The 21,896-nt window shown below is 35.1% G+C and overlaps 1 protein-coding gene across 3 annotated transcripts in view; it reads left to right on the forward strand.

Annotated features, from left to right (window-relative positions):
- Positions 1-16,947, forward strand: part of m-cup (mann-cup) — an 80,465-nt gene extending 63,518 nt beyond the window's left edge. For 2 of the 3 annotated variants that reach the window (XM_067129301.1, XM_067129300.1), the window contains one exon: positions 14,042-16,947. In XM_067129301.1, coding sequence (XP_066985402.1) covers positions 14,042-14,260 — 219 coding nt within the window. In that variant the 3' untranslated portion in view covers positions 14,261-16,947. The remainder of the gene's footprint in view (positions 1-14,041) is intronic. The other variant, XR_010857496.1, reaches the window with a different exon arrangement.
- Positions 16,948-21,896: the final 4,949 nt, after the last annotated feature.

Consider the following 21,896-nt stretch of genomic DNA (forward strand, 5'->3'; position numbering starts at 1 on the left):
TCTCTCTCTCTCTCTCTCTCTCTCTTCCTCCTTCCTCAGATCTTGAGTTATCGGGCACTTATTGCAGAACGTGTTGGATGGATATGTACTTTTTTTTTTTTTTTTTACAAATCTCTCTCTCTCTCTCTCTCTCTCTCTCTCTCCATATTTTTATCCGGCCTTGGTCCAGAATAGCGTTCTGTTAACGGATGTTGTCACTCTTGGCCGACCTTCAGAGGATTTTTGACAACTCTCTCTCTCTCTCTCTCTCTCTCTCTCTCTCTCTCTCTCTCTCTCTCTCTCTCTCTCTCTCTCTCAGGTTTTTGCGTCTTCCATTGAAGTGACTGAACGATAGGATGCTTAGCGGTTTTGTAGCGGTTGCGTGTGTCTCATCCTTGAAGTTTTTTTTTTTTTCTCTCTCTCTCTCTCTCTCTCTCTCTCTCTCTCTCTCTCTCTCTCTCTCTCTCTCTCTCTCTCTCTCTTTAGGTTTTTATGTCCACGTTGAAATAACTGAGCGATAGGAGACTAGCGCTAGGCTGAACCATTCTTGACATTTGATATCTCTCTCTCTCTTTCTCTCTCTCTTTGCACCGCGCAGTCACATGTCTGTATATGCTAGTGTATTCATAAATTTTCTCTCTCTCTCTCTCTCTCTCTCTCTCTCTCTCTCTCTCTCTCTCTCTCTCTCTAGTATGTTTGGCATGCGTCAGTGTGTCTGAGCCAATAGTCCTCGGCTTCTGCCAACGAACGTTTTCCTGTGTTATCGTGTGTGTGTGAGTTCATTGTCCCCTGTCAGAGTTATCAGGTCTCTCTCTCTCTCTCTCTCTCTCTCTCTCTCTCTCTCTCTCTCTCTCTCTCTCTCTCTCTCTCTCTCTATATATATATATATATATATATATATATATATATATATATATATATATATATATATATATATATATATAAACATGTGATTTATTGTGAACAAGTAACTGTCCTACAGTAATTTTTAATCTCTCTCTTACTTGTAAACATCGTCATTTGAACTACTGTAGATTGTGTGGCGAATTGTAACCTTTCTCTTTTTTTTCAGTTTTTTCACTTATCTTTGGTACAGTCTTTAAGTAGGAGAAGTTTAATTTTGTGTGTTCCTTCTTGGGGCACTTGAGCTCATTTTTCCATTGGAAGGTTCTTTTTTCTTAATTTTCTGCTGCTGTGTGCCATTTTTTAATAATAATAATATTAATAAAAATAATAATAAGATATAATAATAATATTGAAAAGGATGGCTGTATTTTGCGAATTTATCTTATACAGGATGTTTTCTATTTTCCTGATCATTTCATTATGAGGAAAGTACAAAAGATATTGCATAAGGTAAATTTGCAAAATACAGCCATCCTTTTCAATAAGACCTGCCTGAAAGAGGGTCTGCTTCCTTCAGATAATAATAATAATAATAATAATAATAATAATAATAATAATAATAATAATAATAATAATAATAATAATAAATAATAATAATAATAATAATATACAAAGATTACGAACACGCACAAGTACCGTACGTGATCAACGTAGAATATTTATATATATATATATATATAATTTTATTTCCGCTTTGTGAGTCATCTTGCGTTGTAGAGACGCTACCTAGACACTGATTCATCCTTTGTAAAGCGGAAACTAGCCAATGCGTCATCTGAGGTTGAAATGTTACCCCTGACGAAAACATATCCCGAGTCGATACTGAATTTTGTAATGGGCAACTGTACCAGAATTTGCAATTGATTAGTGAATTATTAATGTGGAATTTCGCCTGAATTTGTAGCATTGCAAGTTGTCGGCCCTTTATGAAAATATATCCCGAGTTGGCAACTGAAATTTTAATGAGGCATTTTTGCAGGAATTTGCAATTGAAAACTTAAGTTACTAACTTGGAATTTCACCTGAAATTGCAGCATTGGAAGATGTTTTAAATATAGTAAAGATTTTGCAGTGTACTGCAACCCATTAAGAAAATATATTCTTACCTATCGGGCTAATCGCGAATTGATTGGGCATTTCTGCAGGAATTTACAATTGAAAACTAAAATATTAATTTGGAATTTCACCTGAATTTGCAACATTTTAAGTTTTAAATATTGTAAGGATTTTGCAATGTACTGCAATATTCTGTTGAATTTTATTGCCAAAATACCTTTAGCATACAGTTATCTGGGGGCAAAGTACGTGCCTGGGATAATTTATCAGAGAGAGAGAGAGAGAGAGAGAGAGAGAGAGAGAGAGAGAGAGAGAGAGAGAGAGAGAGTATGAATAACATATTGTACAGTATTTACAGTTTATGATTGAACTGCAGAGAGAGAGAGAGAGAGAGAGAGAGAGAGAGAGAGAGAGAGAGAGAGAGAGAGAGAGAGATATAAGAATTAAATATACGTGATTGAAAACATATTGTACAGTATATACAGATATGGATGAACTGCACACAGAGAGAGAGAGAGAGAGAGACAGACAGACAGACATATGATGCAACGTCCCTCCTTACCTTGAGATGCTGCATCATTATGCAAATTACCTGAAACTTATATGCGCTTGCTTGCATTCAGTCACGTGATACTGTGACAGCTGATCTTATAATCTTACATTAATGGGAAATTTTCAAGTCTGCGAGGTTATGTGAATATTAGCTAACCATATTACTCAATAATATATACTTCTTTTTATGTGGACACACACACACACACACACACACACGAATGCGTAGTTAAATGAATCTTGTTATATTTGGCATAGCCGGTTTCGTATTTACTTAACTATAAAATTCACCTTTTTATATGAAACTTAAACTGAAGCTAAACGAAACTAAAACGAAACTCGTCCATGCAATCGTGTTTCATTGGCGTGTTTCATAGACGTTGTTTTTGACCGATATATAATGACTATTTCTTACAGGTGTCGTCAGTATTATTAATATTTTTCTACTGAACGGAAAAGTATTTCTAAAAATATTTCAAATAAATATTTCTTACAAGTATAGTCTATATTTTTCTGCAGAAGAACACCGCAGAGGTGTAGTGCCGTCAGTGCACCTCATGCGGTGCACCGTAGGCATTACTTAATAAGGCTCTTTGTAGTGTCCCTTCCATAGGCCCCTAGCTGCAACCCCTTTCATTGCTTCTACTGTACCTCCGTTCATATTCTTTCTTCCGTCTTACTTTCCTCAACCGTCTCCTGACAGTTTATTCATAGTGCAACTGCAAAAGGGTTTCCTCCTGTTACGCCTTTAATAAAACCTCTTTACTGTCAATTTCCACTTCAGCGCTGATTGACCTCATAAGTCCCAGCTTTCGGCCTTTGGCCTAAATCCTATATTCTATGTAAATTTTTATAGCTTCTGTTTTTATATATGTAGGTCTCTCTCTCTCTCTCTGTATATATATATATATATATATATATATATATATCTATATATATATATATATATATATATATATATATATATATATATATATATATATATATATATATATATATATATATATATATATATATATATATATATATATCACGATTTAAAAATAGAGTTATTTGGTCATGGGTCTGGAACGCTAAATTTAGTTGCAGTGAAAGTGGATGTACCGTAAGTTATATATATATCACTTACGGTACATTCACTTTCACTATAACTAAATTTAGCGTTCTAGACCTGTGTACATTGACCAGATAACTCTATTTTTAAATCGTGAATCTTAAATTTTATTAGAACGTTGAAATAATTGCGCATAACTTAGTGCGCAGTTGAAGTTGCGTAGGAAAAGTGTACGCGCACTTTTTCCATGCGTATTTGTGGTTGGTGCGTATTTGCCTTGTATTTCGTTGTTGCCCAGGTAAGGTCTCTCTCTCTCTCTCTCTCTCTCTCTCTCTCTCTCTCTCTCTCTCTCTCTCTCTCTCGTATTCCGTTGTTGCACAGGTTCTCTCTATCTTTCTCTCTCTTTCTGAGGCGTATGATAGTTGCACAAATTCGTCGTTTTATCTCTCTCTCTCTCTCTCTCTCTCTCTCTCTCTCTCTCTCTCTCTCTCTCTCTCTCTCTCAGTCGAGGACAAATGAACTTAACTGTCCGAATGTAGTAAAGGTTATTTTGGGTAAACAGTGACCTTAGGAATTTTCCAAGAGCATATTTTGTTTATGATCTGCACACGCCTCTGAACTTGTTATGGTGTCTTTGTTGCAGTTTATACTGTAGCTGTAGTTGTTGCTGCTTTTCTCTGTAGTGGGGTGTTTTAATAATATCACGTAGTTGTTTTGTATGGGAACAGAGGTAATTGTCAGATGCTTTTCGTTGGTCTATAATTCATGGTTGGTTTTGCAACTTTTTTATTACTTTTGTAGAAATTATGCAAAATATATATATATATATATATATATATATATATATATATATATATATATATATATATATATATATATATATATATATAGTCTCTTCTGGCCGATTGCAGTGATTTTTAACGGTATGTAAGCTGCCTATTTTACTGCTTTTCCTGTAGAATTTGCTGTAGTTACTGCTTTTACTGGTAATGTAGACATAATGTCTCCTTTTTTAGCAGATTACTAAGTGAATGTTAACATTATATATGCCGGCTATTTTATTTGTTTATCCTTAACTTGCTGCTTTTTCTGTAGAACCTACTGCTTTTACTGTTACTGTAGACATCTCCTTTAGCAGAATATTATCCCTCCCTTTCTGTTTTTTCTGTAGAACCTACTGCTTTTTCTATAGAAGCTACTGGTTTTCATCTTGGCGTAGACATCTCATCTCCTTTAGCAGAATATTATCCCCATACCTTACTGCTCTTTCTGTAGAAGCTACTGCTTTTACCCTTACAGAATATTATCCCTCCCTTACTGCTCTTTTTCACAATGGCTACTACTCTTCCTCTTCGTGTAGACATCTCATTTTAGCAAATTACAAAGTTCCCTCTGCTTATCCACCAACGGCTGTAGCATCTACAGCAGCTGTGACCACCGCGTTTAAAGCATTTTCTTTCTTTCTTTTCCTCGAGTGTACAAAAGCTCACATTCTGTAACTTGGCACGTGGTTGGCTCACCTGCCTAGATGCCTGCGTGGATGTGAACCCAGTTCCCTGTTTTTGTTCCTGTATCTAGCTGTATTGCTTTGTATTTTCATGTACCCGAGGTCATAATTATGTGTAATTTTAACTCGTATGAGGACTGGCAAGTGTGGAATAATTGAAGCTCGTGTTATGCATAATTTATTAGGTGGGAGGCAGCGAGTGTAGGTTATTTATATATTGCAGAATCGTGGTAACAAAAAACTGGTGTTTATTTATACAGTTACTTTTGCAGTATTTTACTTTGTATAATTATTATTAAAGGACGTAAAGTATTGAGGTTTATTGTCAATATTCAATCTATTTATTTATTTAACCAGAGAGGAAGTCCCTTCATTGGCTTCGTATATAAAAGTATTTATTTGTATTAAAGGACGTGAAGTCAATATTTAATCTATTTATTTATTTAACCAGAGAGGAAGTCCCTTCAATGGCTTCGTGTTTACACGGCATTTATTTATTTATTTGTAGTCACTTAAGTTATATTAGTTATGCAGTATTTTACTTTATATCTTTATTATTAAAGAACGTGAAGTATTGAGCTTTATGGTCAGTATTTAATCTTTTTATCTATTTAACCGGGGACGAAGTCCTTTCAATGGCTTGTGTATAAACGATTTTTATTTATTTGTAGTCACTTAAGTTATATTATTTATGCAGTGTTTTACTTTATATATCTTTTTTATTAAAGGACGTGAAGTATTGAGGTTTATGGTCGGTATTTAATCTTTTTATCTATTTAACCAGGGAGCCAGCCCCTTCAATGGCTTCGTGTTTACACGGAATTTATATATTTGTCTTGTCAGAATAATCTACGCGTGAGAATTCCCGTCCAAATGACGTTTCTACGTCACCCACCATTCCTGGTGTCGCTAAATTTAGCCTCACAGCATGCGAGGAGGAAGCGAGTTTAGAAGACAACAAAAGAGTTATCCTTTAAATACCTTTGTTGTTGTTTTTTCAAGGAAAAAATTCTCTTCTTCCCCGTCGTTGTTGTAAATTTCCCGATATTTTTTTCTGATCTAAGAAATATCCCGTGGAATCAGTGTAATTCCTCATCTTCCCTGCCATCAGAAGTGCTAAAATGACGCAGGAACTCAAAGTGAGCTATATGATTAATTTGTAGGTTCGTTGAATTATAGAAAGTTGACCCTTCAGTACCGAAATACTAAGTGAATATTAGGTGCCAGCTGGTATGTCCGAATGTGATAAATTTGAGACATATATATATATATATATATATATATATATATATATATATATATATATATATATATATATATATATATATATATATATATATATATATATATATATATATATATATATATATATATATATATATATATATATATATATAATATGGTTTTAGAGGAGTGTGCTCCGTTAGGGGGTGTGTTAGTGCCGTCAGTGCACCCCGCGCGCGGTGCACTGTAGGCATTACTCAAGTTTCCTTGCAGCGTCCCTTCGGTTCCTAGCTGCAACCCCTTTCATTCCTTGTGCTGTACATCCGTTCATATTCTCCTTCTTCCATCTTTTCGTTAAGACAATTGTTTCACAGTGCAACCGCGAGGTTTTCCTTCTTTTACACGTTTAAGTGAAGCTTTTTACTCTGTTTCCCTTTCAGCGCTGAATGACGTCACCATAGGTCCCGGCGCTTGGCCTTTGGCCTAAATTTTATATTCCATTCATTCAAGGCTTTGAAGGAGGGTGAAATTTCAACTTTTCTCCTATTAATTAGAATTATCTACCTCTACGGTGTCACAGAAATTGCGCGCGTATATGTGTGTGTGTGTATATATGTATATATATATATATATATATATATATATATATATATATATATATATATATATATATATATATATATATATATATATATATATAAAAGGACTAATTCAAACTGGATGGTATCTAATGGAGTATTTATTCAGAAAAAGTTACAAGCTTTCTTGGACGAACAGTCCACATTATCAAGACGTACGGATACTTGATAATGTGGACTGTTTGTCCAAGGAAGCTTGTAACTTTTTCTGAATAAATACTCCGTTAGATACCATCCAGTTTGAATGAGGTCCTTTTAGTAATTCTACTAATGCACAGAACAATTGTGTATGTGATAAAGTTAATATATATATATATATATATATATATATATATATATATATATATATATATATATATATATATATATATTTAATCACTTTTGTACATGATTCATTTATCACACATTACCACAGGTGAAAAATAAGAGACGGGGTGTAGGTCCTGACCGGTTTCGACTTTATTTTCAAGCCATTGACAAAGGACTGATAGAAAGTATTAGAAGTCATAAATATATATACTATACAGGAACAGTACTGACGAACATACTCAACAGTTAGAGACTACATATCCACCCACAGGGTGGTTTCAAGGTAGCCAAATGAGTTTTGAAGGCCACTCCTACCTTGACACCGGCCTGTGGGTGGATATGTAGTCTCTAACGGTTGTGTATGTTCGTCAGTACTGTTCCTGTAGTAGCCTATATATATTTATGACTTCTAATACTTTCTATCAGTCCTTCGTCAATGGCTTGAAAATAAAGTCGAAACCGGTCAGACCTACACCATGTCTCTTATTTTTCACCTGTGGTAATGTGTGATATATATATATATATATATATATATATATATATATATATATATATATATATATATATATATATATATATTCATTTGTCTTCAAGGAGGCAGCCTCTTATCAGCTTGGGAATACTTTTATAAGTTAGGATAAGAATTTTTTTTAATGCACACGGTGCATTCACCCTTGCATTTACTCTGCATACAAATTCGGGATTGCATTGCATACGGAGTTTTAATAAGCTGGTATACGGAGATGTGAACAGTTTACGAAACTGGCGTGCTACAGTTTGACAGTTTTTGTATTCGATGCAAAAAAAAAAATGCTGAATAATAATATTATTATTATTGTTATTATTATTCACCACCCAGTCTTTTAAATACAAAGCCAGTCTGCACGCATGTTTTGTGATGGATGCAAAAAGCTACTGATTATTATTATTATTATTATTATTATTATTATTATTATTATTATTATTATTATTATTATTATTAAACAGGAAGTCACTATATCCTTCCTATTGTTCACGAGCAAAAAATAGGAAAAAATTTAATGACTCGCTAAAACAGTTCGCATTCCCTAACCGTACAAACGTCCCGCCAAATATAAATTTAAACGCGCGCGAGCACGCGTTAATTGTGGGTCATTGTACGCATATCGTGAGTCAAGTACATTTATGGATTGTGATGTCTCACCGGTGACATCACTTCCTAATTGTTGTTCTTGTGATGTCACTGATAGCGTATGAAGTTAGTGAGTCACGTTATAATAGTATTTGTATTTAATTCCCTAATGATAACGTGTCTACTTAATTCTCTAACGGAAATATTGGTGCATTAATTTTTATGATATTTAATTGTCCAATAATAATACTTATATTTGATTGTCTGATAATAATACTTATGGTATTTAATTCTTTAATAAAAAATTTATATTTAATTCTCTTACAATAATATTTAAATTTAATTCTCTTAACGAGGATAATATTGGTATGATAATATTTATATCCGATTCTCTGGTAATAATATTTTATATTTAATTCTCCAATAATAATGATATTGGTACAGTAATATTTATATTTAATTTTCCAGTAATATTTGTATTTAATTTTCTTAATAATGATATTGATACAGTAATTATTTTTAATTGTATATAATAATATATTTAAATCTCTAACAATTTAGATGCAGTGTTGACTGATTGGTTGCCATTCCGTGATAATGAAATAGTCGTATTCTATATTACGATAACTATATTAAATTAATATAGATGATTAGATAGATAGATATTAGCAAAATAAACGTCATGTCGTGCAAAGTACGTCTACAAAACAAGAGTTTGAAATCAATGCCCATTTTGACCAAGAAAGAGTCCACGTTCTGATTTAAATGAGCGTAAATATTTATAATAAAAAAGTTGTAAAAGATATATAATATACATCGTAGGTCTATAAAATGGAACGATAAATCCCCCCTTCCCCCCACGCCAATAATGAGAGAGAGAGAGAGAGAGAGAGAGAGAGAGAGAGAGAGAGAGAGAGAGAGAGAGAGCCACTCTGGGATATCCGAATTAGTTTAAATATTTATAATAAAGCTGTAAAGGTATATAATTAACATCGTAGGTCATTAAAATGGAACAATCAATCCCCACCCCACCCCAACCCTCAAGATAGCGCCAAGAACGAGAGAGAAAGAGAGAAGAACCACTGTGGGGGCATCCGGATTGTCTGAGAGGACGCGAGCTAGAAGGGGGTAGGGGGCGGTATGTCGGGTATTGGTAGGAGAGAGAGAGAGAGAGAGAGAGAGAGAGAGAGAGAGAGAGAGAGGAAGGGAGGGGAGGGAGTCTAGTTGCGTTGTTACTGAGGCATTTAAAATTCTCTCTCTCTCTCTCTCTCTCTCTCTCTCTCTCTCTCTCTTTGTTCGTGTTCATGGGAAGGTGCCTTACACTCTCTTGCCCACTAGGCCGATGTTGCACTCTCTCTCTCTCTCTCTCTCTCTCTCTCTCTCTCTCTCTCTCTCTCTCATGGGAAGGTGTCTTACACTCTCTTGCCAACTAGGCCGATGTTGCTCTTGCTGTCCTCACAGCAAAAATAAATGCAGCAACGGAACAGCATTAACTAAGGAATCGGTGTGAATCAAGCAGCTGCTATTTTACCCCCTCCCCCACCTCCCAAGGGGCCAGTGACCCCTGGGGTGGTAAAACAGCAGGCCTTCCTTCGGGGCATTGCTCGAGTCAGATTGCTTGCCTGATTCTCTCTCTCTCTCTCTCTCTCTCAGGAGGATAATTAGTCACGTGTACGTTGCATGGTTGTTGTGGTGCGCGTCCTTGCTACTACCTCTAGTTAGGAAAGAGAGAGAGAGAGAGAGAGAGAGAGAGAGAGAGAGAGAGAGAGAGAGGCGACTAAGCCATGTTTCGGTTCAAACTTGAGAGAGTTTTGAAACCCCTTCGAGCGCTTACTTGGTAATGGATCTCTCTCTCTCTCTCTCTCTCTCGAGCATAATGGGATTTCCTCCACTCAAACGGTGACGTCATCGGGATACCGAGACTAGAACGTTGGTCGTTATGTTAAGAACTATTTTAATTAATATGCATTCCTACTTCGGTAGCCCTATCACATACGGGAGAGAGAGAGAGGGGGGGGGGTTGCGCAAACAAGCGTTTCAGCGTGATAATTCATTTAATTCAATGCGTATCATACACATAGGCTTAAACCTTGTATACGTATTCGTTTACGAAATTTGGTCAGCTGTGCATAGGCCTATTCATTTTATTAGTGTGATGTAATACATTTCGAAACAAATACTTATACATCAGTTAATTTAAAATCCTTAAACACGAAGCAGATTCATTAGGTATAAAATATGTAAACAAAATAAGCGCCAAAAATGTCGTAGGCGGTAGGCCTAGGCTTATAGTCAGCCATTGCGACAGCTAAACAGAAAATTCACAACTGGAAAGATGGTTATATGGCATATTTACAACTCTCACGATTTATTTATATAAAATTAATATCTGTTTCCATAGGCCTACCATCTTAAGATGTTTATATTCATATACTTGGCTCTCACGATTCGTATAAGTAACAAGGAGACTTTATATAGGCCTATTATCGTATTGCCATTTATAAAATTATATACCTTGTGTTCCAGCCAGTACACGTATACCCTGTTGCTGGATCCTGTTCAGGAAATCCGGTAAACTCTCTCTCTCTCTCTCTCTCTCTCTCTCTCTCTAAACAGTTATAACAACAGTCTAACTACTTCATCTTATTGTATTCCAGTAATTTCACGTTTACCCTACCTATTGCATCCTGTTAGGAAATCCGGCGAATTCTCTCTCTCTCTCTCTCTCTCTACTTTTTCTTCTTTTTCTTCTTCCGCTGAGTCAGACGTGGAGGTCAGTCACAGTCTCAGACGAGGAATGCCAGACACTGTCGACTTGGCGAATATGCAATTGATTTCCGGAATAGCTGTTAGGGTCCTGGGTCCTTTAGTGGCCATGACAACTCTCACTTGGGACTGGCTTGAGACTGGGCTTAGTGGAGTTGGACATCCCCTGTCATCAGATATTATATATATATGTTGACTTAGGCTGTGGAACAGTTTCCATGAGGGTGTTGTGCAATTGGAACCTCAACAGACGTTCAAGCGAAGATGCAATGCATTACTACCCTCCAGTAATTCTCCTTGTATTTTGATAATTGACTTACATTTTCATCTGTTTATTTATTAATTTAATTCATTTTTTCTTCAGTAATTATAATTGATCTCTTCTTTCTGTATTTCTTGTTACCTTCTGTTACTTCTTTCAAATGAACATATGTATTCTTTGGAAGCTTGACTTTTAAGTTAATGGCCCCCTTTGATGGGCTTGTTCCTTATGAATAGGGGTTCAGCTGAATAATAATAATCATCATCATCATTCATCATTTATGGTTTTAACTAGAGGATAGTGTGTGTGCGTGTGTGTAGTCAGAATCAGCAGGAAATGTCTTTGAAGGTATACTGCAGTAACTTATGAATAGGAGATAAAAGCTGCATATGTTGGGATGTTGAATTGGAGAATTATTGAATAAAAAAAAAAAATTTTGCAAAACATGAGAATGTGGTCTTGATAGTTAGTCTATTATAGGAAAAGTTTTTTTGGGGGGATCATATCAAATTTATGAGTAAGAACTTTTAGGGAGAAATAAAAAACAATCTTTAAAAATGAACAACTGCAAGTTTATTTTATAAAAATACATTGAAATAATGTTAGAATAGATATTTCCATTAGTGTGTTTGTACTTTAGGGAAAAATTTAAAAATAAATCTTTAAAAATTAACTACAAAACTTAATTGAATAAAAATACATTGAAATAATGTGTCGTGCACAAGTTTATTTTCATAACTTGTGTGACGTATTATTGTTCCCTTCTTACCTGCGTCTTTCTGCTAAGTCGGCAAAGTAATTGTCCACAGCGTCTCCTCCAGTAGCCAGCAGCTTACGAGTTTGTTATTTCAAAGGGAAATAAATGTAATTATATCTCTCAGAAAGGCGTAATGGAGACAAAATGGGTAGCTTCTTACTTTAATGATGAAAGTTAAACACATACACAAGTACAATTACGGTTACAGTTTACTATCTTGAAACCACTCTTGCTAGTCAAAGTTCAGTTTATGTCTGGTTAAATAGCCCGTGGTCAGAGTCTGGTTGGGACCATGGAAGCAAGGGGAAGAACTGCGTCTTCTTGTATTGGTGACTAGTGACTTGAATGATTCTTCTCTGGCTTCGTTCTGCTCTGGAACCCGTGGTTGTTCTTGTTATCTTCCATCTCCTCCCTTGAAGTCCCTCATTGGAAGATTTTATCTGTAAGGCCTCCCCTCGAACAGCTTGATTGGGAAGGACAGTTGTGGGTGTTGTTAAAATCTCTCCTTAGAGGATTTGATTGGAAATGACCTCAGGAGGGGGTGTTACTAGCACCTCCCTAGAATGTCTGATTGGAAAAATGGTGAACTACTTCACTGTCTCCAGCCCCTTTTCATGGAAATTCATGTGAACGCCTCCTATTGAAGGCGGGATTATAGATATGGCTGGAGTGTTAACTTCTGACGAGGTGCTAAGTAATCCTTGGTCAGCTGAATCGCGAGGGCACAGGTTCCAGATTTTACGATCGGTTTTATGGCCCTGGGCACAATACACTCGCTCACTGTTTTGAGTGCGTATAAGACGGTTTCCTGCTTTTTAGCTTACTTGACATTTCTAGCCTCGCAATGCATAAGAACCAAGGCTTAATTGTTCTCTCTCTCTCTCTCTCTCTCTCTCTCTCTCTCTCTCTCTCTCTCTCTCTCTCTCTCTCTCTCTCTCTCTCTTTATTCTTTCTATCTTTCTCTCTTTATTCTTTCTCTGTCTGTCTCTCCTGTCTTTATTCTTTCTCTCTTATGCTTCCCTATTTAATTTTTCTTTATATCACTACAAATGTTAGAGTAGATATGCCCATTAGTTTGTCTGCACATATGAAAGATTGTAGGCTTAACATCACAGAAGTTGTGTATTGTAAAGACTTGGTAACATAGTAGAATCATATACAATAAGCAAAGTTTTAATAATTTTATGAATACCAGTTGCAGCCTATGTGAATTTGATGAGCTGTCTTTAAACAGTATTGTAGAATGTATATGCTGTATTTATATTATTATTATTATTATTATTATTATTATTATTATTATTATTATTATTCAGAAGATAAATCCTGTTCATATGGAACAAGCCCACATGGGCCATTGACTTGAAATTCAAGCTTCCAAAGAATATGGTGTTCATTAAGAAGTAGTAAGAGAAGAAGGTAAAGGGAAATACAGAAAGAAGAGATACCACTTATTAAAAAAGGAAAAATTAATGAATTAATAAATAGGTAAAACTGTTTTAAAATGCAAGGATAGTACTATTTGGATAGTAATGCATTGTGTCTCGATTGAATTTTTGAAGTTCCAATTGCACGACATCCTCAGGGGAAACTGTTCCACAGTCCAACGGTGTGAGGAATAAAGGACTTCTAGAACTGAGAAGTTCTACAGTAGGGCACATTTACTGCATATTAGTGCTGCTGATAGATGGAGAATCAGCCACTATACTGTATATAGACTTGTCTGTTGAGCAGTGTATCATCATCATCATCATTATTATTTTTTATCATTTATTATTATTGATATTATTTTTGTTGTTACTGTTAATGATATACAATTAATTTACTTTATGCATAAAGTATTACCTGTGTATTATTATTATTATTATTCAACAATGTACAGAATCACCTAATTGCCCAAACTGACTCGATGCTTTCTTCCAGATCGTCGAAGTCCTACTGGAGGCAGGAGCTCACGTCGACCAAGTGACCTCCCTCGGGGAACGGCCCAGCACCTTCCTGCGGCAGAACTCAAAGTGCCACATAAACATACTGAACTACACCACCCTGAAGTGTCTGGCAGCGCGAGTCATCCAACAGTACAGGATCCCCTACAGCGGAGAAGTTCCGACGCATCTGGAGTCCTTCATCCGTATGCATTAAGTGTCATCATTGTGATAAATGGTCTTATTCAATCGCTCAACTCCCCTCCTCCTACTGCTGTAAGACAAAAGGTAGGCAACTGTGGGTAGAATACACGGATGATCTTGACTTGACCTCGTACGCAGGCTGTCTTCTGTCTGTCTGTCCTCCTCTCAGTTTCCCTACGTGACTCGGAAGTGACTTGTGGACAGTGATAAGTTCGGAGGTGGAAGTATTGCACGAGAACAAAATCGACTTTTGTCAGGGTTTACATGTATGTAGAAGATACATACTTTCCTCAAACATTCTTTTGTAAGTAATGGATGATTACTTATTATCATGAATTATGTAAAGTACAAGTATTTGTTTACATGAGTACATTAAGAAGGTTAATGTATTTGTCTATATGAATACGGTACTAGTGTTAATGCATGTTCTCATGGAGGGATCCCCCATGTGAAAGTTGAAAAAAGGACTCGGGAAGTGATGGACAGAGTTCGGTGACTTAGTGCAAAGAATATTGATTAAAGTGCACTTTCATCCACACCAATACAAATGCCGTCCTCGGCATCTCTGTATGTCCTCTCATCCTTCTCCCATCCTGTAGTGTTGAGTACATCGCTAAATAGCAAGGTATTTCTTCCATGACCAAAGAAATGCAGCACCAGATGCTGTCTTAACAATATCACTGCCACAAAACAGGTGGTTTGTTTTGGGGAAAGAGAGGTCTCGCACCTGTTCAGATTTTGAAAGAGGCTTGGCTTCCTTTCCCAGAAGGTAATAAAATGGTTGGGTGTCTGTTTTTCTCCCGTAGAAGTGCGAATCACTATGTTTTAAGTTATTTTCAATCTTGGTTGAATGATGGAATTGCAAAATGAGTGTCTTTTGAGTTTGTAAGATAATGTGTGATAAGGTACTATATATAGCTCAGGTACAATTTTTTTTTTTGTGGTTATGTGTGCTTGAAAGGGGCTTACAAAATCCTATTGTGTATATTGTTATCCAGAAATGTTTAGTTTAGTTACGTTGGCTATATAAGGTACAACCAGTGTCCCAAGATTTTTATGAAATATCAGTTTGGTTCATTTTGTTTATGCAAACGCTTACGGCGAACAAGCAAGGATGGGCATTTGTTTGTAAAAATTTTGAACCAGCAGCATGGATGATTTTTATAAATTTTGTATTTTCTCAAATATTACATGAAGGCAGTGCAGTGAACCTTTCGGGAAATGAAATAGATGACTTTTGTTCATGTTCAAAATGTAGATCACAGCAACCAACCCTATTTGTATGAAAGTTCACTCAGCAAGATACATTTTGATCTGATGGTCATGTTTATTAAAGAAAGTTCCTTTTAGTTTTTTTTATGCTTGTTAATGTAATGTTAATCCATTTGATAAAATAGAAATTTTTTTTTCAGCAACAAAAGGCAGAATATCTTTTTTTTTTTTTTAGTACAGTATATGATTATGATTTGATCTGGTGGTCTAATTATACTACAGAAGAATCCTTTTAGTTTTTTTTTTTAATTCTTTCATGTAATTTTAATCCATTTTTTAAATAGGAAATTTTTTTTTGTTAAACAGCAAGACAGTATATTTTTTTCAGTTGGAGATTATGGGACTCTGCAAAAGAAATAGGTCAGATCTGAATTATTACCTCTATCAAGGAAGTTAAATAAGGTAAGCTTTGTGACTAACAAGTAATTAAATTTTGGAAGAGATAGGACAGCAACTTTTTGGAAGAGATGACCTCTTTGGGGGATAGATTGCTCGATCTTGGTAGAGGTTTGTGGCCTCCTAAATCTCTTGTTTTAAATTTCACTTGTATCCAGATAGGTTGGTTGTAATGGAATTGATTTCAGCTGTGTTCCAATTTTGCAAGGTGATTTAACTACTTGTGGATCACAAACAAATTGGAAGCAATGGCACTAATTAGTATTAACATATGTAAAACATCAGCTGTGTTTATCAGCAAAAGATTGATATGTCTGCTAGGGTCCTAGGGGTGACATAAATAATCTTTTGAGGAAGTGAATTCATTTCAACCAAAGTAACCTTAACGAGAAGTTGATTGTGAGCTGCTGGAAGTGTAATATGATTACAAAATAGTTTTTTCTATGCTTTAATCATTCAGTGCATTCATTGGAGCACTGATATGAAGTTAATTTCATTTTTTATCCATAGGTCCTGGAAATGTCTGTATCTGAGCTTTAAGTCTTAAATTACTGGACAGGTTATATCCAGTGAACAGAGACATACAATAGCAAAAGTGTAAAAATAAAAGTGCAAAGCATTGGCATAGTTGGTGCTTTAATAACTATGGCAGCTACTTTAAAAATTCCTTTCAGCTGTTGTCTTTACGTTAACTGTTCATGGACGATCTCATAGATTACAGTATATGGGACTATTATAAATGCTGCATCCTTACCCATATAGGATTATAGGAAATGATGACAAAACACAGTGGGCATAAAGCCGAGTAATTTGTGATTACATCAAACAGATTAGTCATATATTCATTTGACCTATGGATGTATTTCAGTGAACAATCAGTATGACCCATTTCTTTGAATGTAGAGAAGAAAATTTAGTCTTGACAGTACTTATTGAATTAACAGTACTGCACTGTATGATAATCCTTGTTTCCTTAATTTCAATCAAATGACAAATATTGGGAGAAATTTGTGTTAGGAAATTTTGTCAGAATCTTCAACATTTTCAGTTGATTCAGTTACCAAGTTTGCTAAGAATGTGAGAACTGTTAAATAACCTTTTTTTAGCTATATAGTTGTAGATAAAATGAAGATATGTATCTATGTGATATATGCTGTATATGTGAGCATATATATGTACACTATATCTTCTTCTCAGCTTAATCTGTAGTCAGGGTCTCTGTTTTTAATGAGCCGCCTCCTTGTGGTTTCAAGGTTCTTTTCGTAAATGGTTTTGGATAATTTTTTATTGACAGATGCTCCTCCTGACTGTAGCACTTAGATGGGCTGGCATGGCCCCTCAGTGGCTGGGTTATGTGTGTGAAGTGTACGTGGATATAAGACTATATAAAAGAAACTCTTTGGGCTAGGCCTAGAAGATGTACGAATGTGAACCAAGTGGCTGAGTGGTTTGTTGCAGTTTAATATAATGATAATAAAAAAACAGATGCTAATGGTTATTTTTGTCAAGTTAGCATCAAACTTTCACCTTTTGAAATGACAAGGTTTGGGAAGCAAGAGGGGAAGGGTTCAGGACAGGGTTCCATATTTTTTTAGGAGGAGACAAAGGACTGAGGTCGTCACTTTTCAGACTTATCTTATTACAGCAGTAGGAGATTTTTACCTGATCTTATTCTACGTATCTTTATAAGCTTCAGAAGCCGTAAACGAGTTTATAAGTTGAGAGAGATGGTGTAATTATTTGTTGGAGTAATTAGTTTAGCGTGATTTAAAAAACAAAAAAGTTGTATTTAAGTGTAAGAGTTTTATTACCACCGGATGGATGTGGTATGCTTTTTGTACAGTATTGATAAGGTAGTCTATTTTTTCATAAACAGAACTGTGTAGTTTTTTGAAATAACATGTAAATTATGTAAAAGGGCTGTAGTCAATGGAAAAATATTGGTGAATTTCTGATACTTGTATTTACTTTATTTTTTGTATAAAAAAAGCTTTCCATGTTATAATTTCCACTTTAAGAGCAGTAAGGAAGTTTTAACATTATTAAAAGTGAACTTGGACTGGTAAAGGCATGTGTACGCAGATACCTTGTGTTGCAGCTGTATGTGAAAGTTGAACTTTGACTTTTACAGTGAAAAGGTGAATGTGAAGAGGTAATCTGGACTTACAGTCAAAAGGTGAATTAGAAGGAAGAGATAATTTTAATAACAAAACTGGAAAAGTAAAGTACTAGATTTGTTCTGGCATGAAATTAAAAAAACAAGTCATTATTATAAATGGCTGTTTTATTTTTGTAATTTCATGTACAGTGTCTAGTTTTTCTGACGAGAAGGAGCTTGTATTGCGCAGTAGTTGCCCTGAGCAAGGATTAAACTGCAGGAAACAGCTGTTGTTGTATTTGGTACTGTATTTTTTGTATTTCATTTTCCCAGTGTAATTGTACAGACTATAATAACCCCAAATGGGAAAGGAGGAGATGCTGTTTTATGGGTATTATTATAAGTCTTTGGATGACCCAACATTGTCACAACATTAGGAGAGGTATGAATTGTCATTTTGCAAAATAGGAAATGAATTCAGTAGTTTGTTGGTTGTTCGACACCAAAGGTACCATTTATTTTCCGAAAGAGGTTGTCTTACATCTTCATTGTGTAGCCAACTCTCATCTTCTTAGTGTTGTACCTTGACTGAATAGACTCTGCCCATGTAGGGATAGACTTGAACACTATTAGGCACCTGTCATAATATTGGGTCAGCATTATCTGTGATAATAATCATATTCTTTTGGGGGTAGCACAGTAAGTACAAAACAGTGATTCTGTCAGTTTGGAAGGAAGAGAAAAGAAAGTTTTTGCAAAAAGTTTAAATGTCAGATTAAAAGACTGGAAGGTTTAAGAGCAGTTTTCATAAGTAAACCTTTCAATTGTTGGATTTTCAGTTTAAATTTTCATTGTATCGGTGATTTTTCTTGAGTGCTAGTAAGTATCTATTATACCTTTCATTTATGCTGTTGTAAATTCTGCATTAAAATAAACCATAGGTCTCATATTCGTGCTTATGTACGACAGCAAAGCATTTGGGCTTTCCATAACAGACACTGTCTACTGCTGTACTTTCCTCGGAGATTATATTCCGTTTTTTGATAATAGTCTATACATTTTTAACCTGGATATATGCTGAAGTACTGTAGGTATCTTTTATACTGTTGGATTTTAGAGATAGCATGAAGCTCCAGTTTTCAAGTGATACTATATTCATTAAGCTCTGCTGCATTTTTTATACCCAAGTTCTTTTATCTCCAGTGTTTGATTTGCTGGTCTTATGTTTTTTGCTCATACTATGTAGTATACTTCATATCCACAATTTTGTCTTTATGTATTGTGCAAGTCTCCAATATTAAGTAATGGTTTTCCTGTTCACACTAGTGGAAAGTGAGGCAGTTGCTATGAACTTGTTCATTCACACAAATGTTCTGTTTAAGCATACAAAATTGATTGTAGATTCTGGAATTTTAGAAGCTTTCGTCACTGGGGGACGGTAAACGTTCGTGCTGGACCACCAGTATGCCGTGCATCATTTACAGATGAAGTTTCAGTTAGGTCAACTTATGTCAGAGTACATTCTTTAGGTTAGTTATAGTATACTGTAGACCCACTCAAGTTCCACAATGTCTCGGTGAAGGCATACTTGTATATATATACAGTATGTATATTTTGAATACTTCAGATGATATTTTCAAGCTTTAGATCTTGCCAGGTAGCCTAGTTTGTATATTTACTGTATCTTATATTACTCAGTAGCGCACAAATCCAGTACGAACGATTGTATGACGAAGCCTATGCCATTAGTAATCTTGACGTACAGTAATCATTTTGTTTTTGTACATTTTTTATATTTCAGAGACTTTGTTCCATGTGTAACATATTTGTAAATTAACATGTATCATGCTGGTTGTAGATTCACTGTTAAATATAGTTTGACCTTTGAATTGTCTGGGTAAACCATTTGAAAACATCTTCAGGCCAACATTATAGAGCTTAGCTTGATAGCTTAAGTCAAAGACGAGTAGTAGTTACACTATGATACGAGGAGATAAGTCATGGCACCTTAAAACCTTCTGTTTTATTTTATTATTTAAAGAAACATATTTTTGAAATTTTTTGAGGTACAGTAACTCTTCAACTTAAAGATGGTTTGAGGGTCTGGCTTTCTGATAAGTAACAGGTAACAGTCCAATAAGTAACAAAGACCCTGTATCATAGCCTGTACTTCATTATTTTCTAGATATCTTACAGATGACAGCAATTCCACATATTTCCTAACCTAAACTAAATTGTACTTTACACTTAACATTCAATTTAAGAGGGTTGCTTAAAGATATATGACATCTAAAATGGCACCCAGGCTAAAAATTAAGTTATGATGTCACTGATCAGTACACAAGCCCCTTTAGGTTGGGATCCATTAAGTTGAGGTGTTGCTGTATCAAAATTCAGGAACAGCTGGTGGTATATAAATATTTTACAAGTTTTAGTATATCAGATTCTGTAGTTAGTTCAGTTTCCTGTCATTATGAACTTATACAACTACAGGGAATAGTTTTTTATTATTCATTTTGGACAGTTCATCCTAGACAATTTTAGACCTTTGTAATGCTTGACTTGGATTACAGTGTATGTATATGTATTTTGTTTGTAACTGGCCTGTTCCAGTACTGTATAGTATCAGTGTAAATCTTTTTACATCATTACAGTGGTTGTAGTATCTCTTGAAACCAGTAGTAATGTTTCTTCTGAATGTTCACTCTTGTTTTGTCCACTTATAAGACTTCAAATTGATAATCAGTGCTGTGATCAACATCATACAAGTAGAAGTAATGTTACTTCATTTACACATTCCTTTTACCCAGCCGTAAAAAGTGTATGAAGGCAAATAGAACAGCATTTTTGAAGAATTTTTTAATAATAAGAGACTGTAATTTCCTCTTGTTCACGCTAAGTGCAACTTCTTACGGAGACTATGGTTGTGTACTTTGAAAGCAGAATGTTAAAAGGTTGATTAATTGATAGAGGTTTTCATCAGAAGAACTTTTTGTTTTATATCCTTTGTCATAAATGCCTGTGTGATCAGTTGTATATGCCGTTATACATGGTTTTGTCAGCTTGTTTCCAAACAAGGTTATTTTATAAAAAAAAATTTGTAATTTGTGTTTTCGTTTGCTCTTGTGCAGAGTATCTTTTTTTTACCAGTGGAAGTTGGCAGAAAGTGTTTTGTAGCCAACTAGGTCATTATGTTGTGTATAAATTGGTGCATTTTTGTTATGCTGAAAATTGGTAGAGTACCCAACTAGGTCATGTTCTGTCTTTAAATCTGTAGGACATTAGTATAGCTTCTTTAAAATTCTCTTGGAATAATAAAGGTGCTTTAAAGCAAACGTTAAACATTAGCAAACCTCCAGTTTCATCTCAGTTCCCTGAATTGCAATTAGGATGTGGTATGCAAGAATGGGGTCTGAAGTGTATCAAGGGTCTTTCATGCACATACATGCCTTTCGAGATAGGCTATATACAGTGGCTCTTCTGTTTAGTTTCAGTGTCCTCATACTTCTGTACTTAATGACTGATTAGCTCAGTGGTCTGGTTCAAAATGCTAAACTTATTAACTAATGATTGGAGAAGCTTTCAGCTTTAACCGGCAGAATTGTTGTTTTAACAAGTAGTTCCTCTTATTGGCATTTCAGTATCCAGGTTATTTTCATTTTTCTCAAAAATTGATAGGCTTCTGTAGTTAGAAGTAATATTTATATAGTTTGTTTTGTAGATGGACATTAAGAGTTGTTGGTAGCTCTGTACAGTAATAGATTAGCATTATTATTGTTTTTTATTTCATTTACAGTTTTTATTATGAAATGCAACTTTTACAAGAATATGAAAGTGTAACATAGGCCTAGTATTGTGGTTAATCAGCAAATACAGCAGTAAC

Source organism: Macrobrachium rosenbergii, chromosome 27 (genome assembly GCF_040412425.1).
Source record: "Macrobrachium rosenbergii isolate ZJJX-2024 chromosome 27, ASM4041242v1, whole genome shotgun sequence".
Lineage (NCBI taxonomy): Eukaryota > Metazoa > Arthropoda > Malacostraca > Decapoda > Palaemonidae > Macrobrachium > Macrobrachium rosenbergii.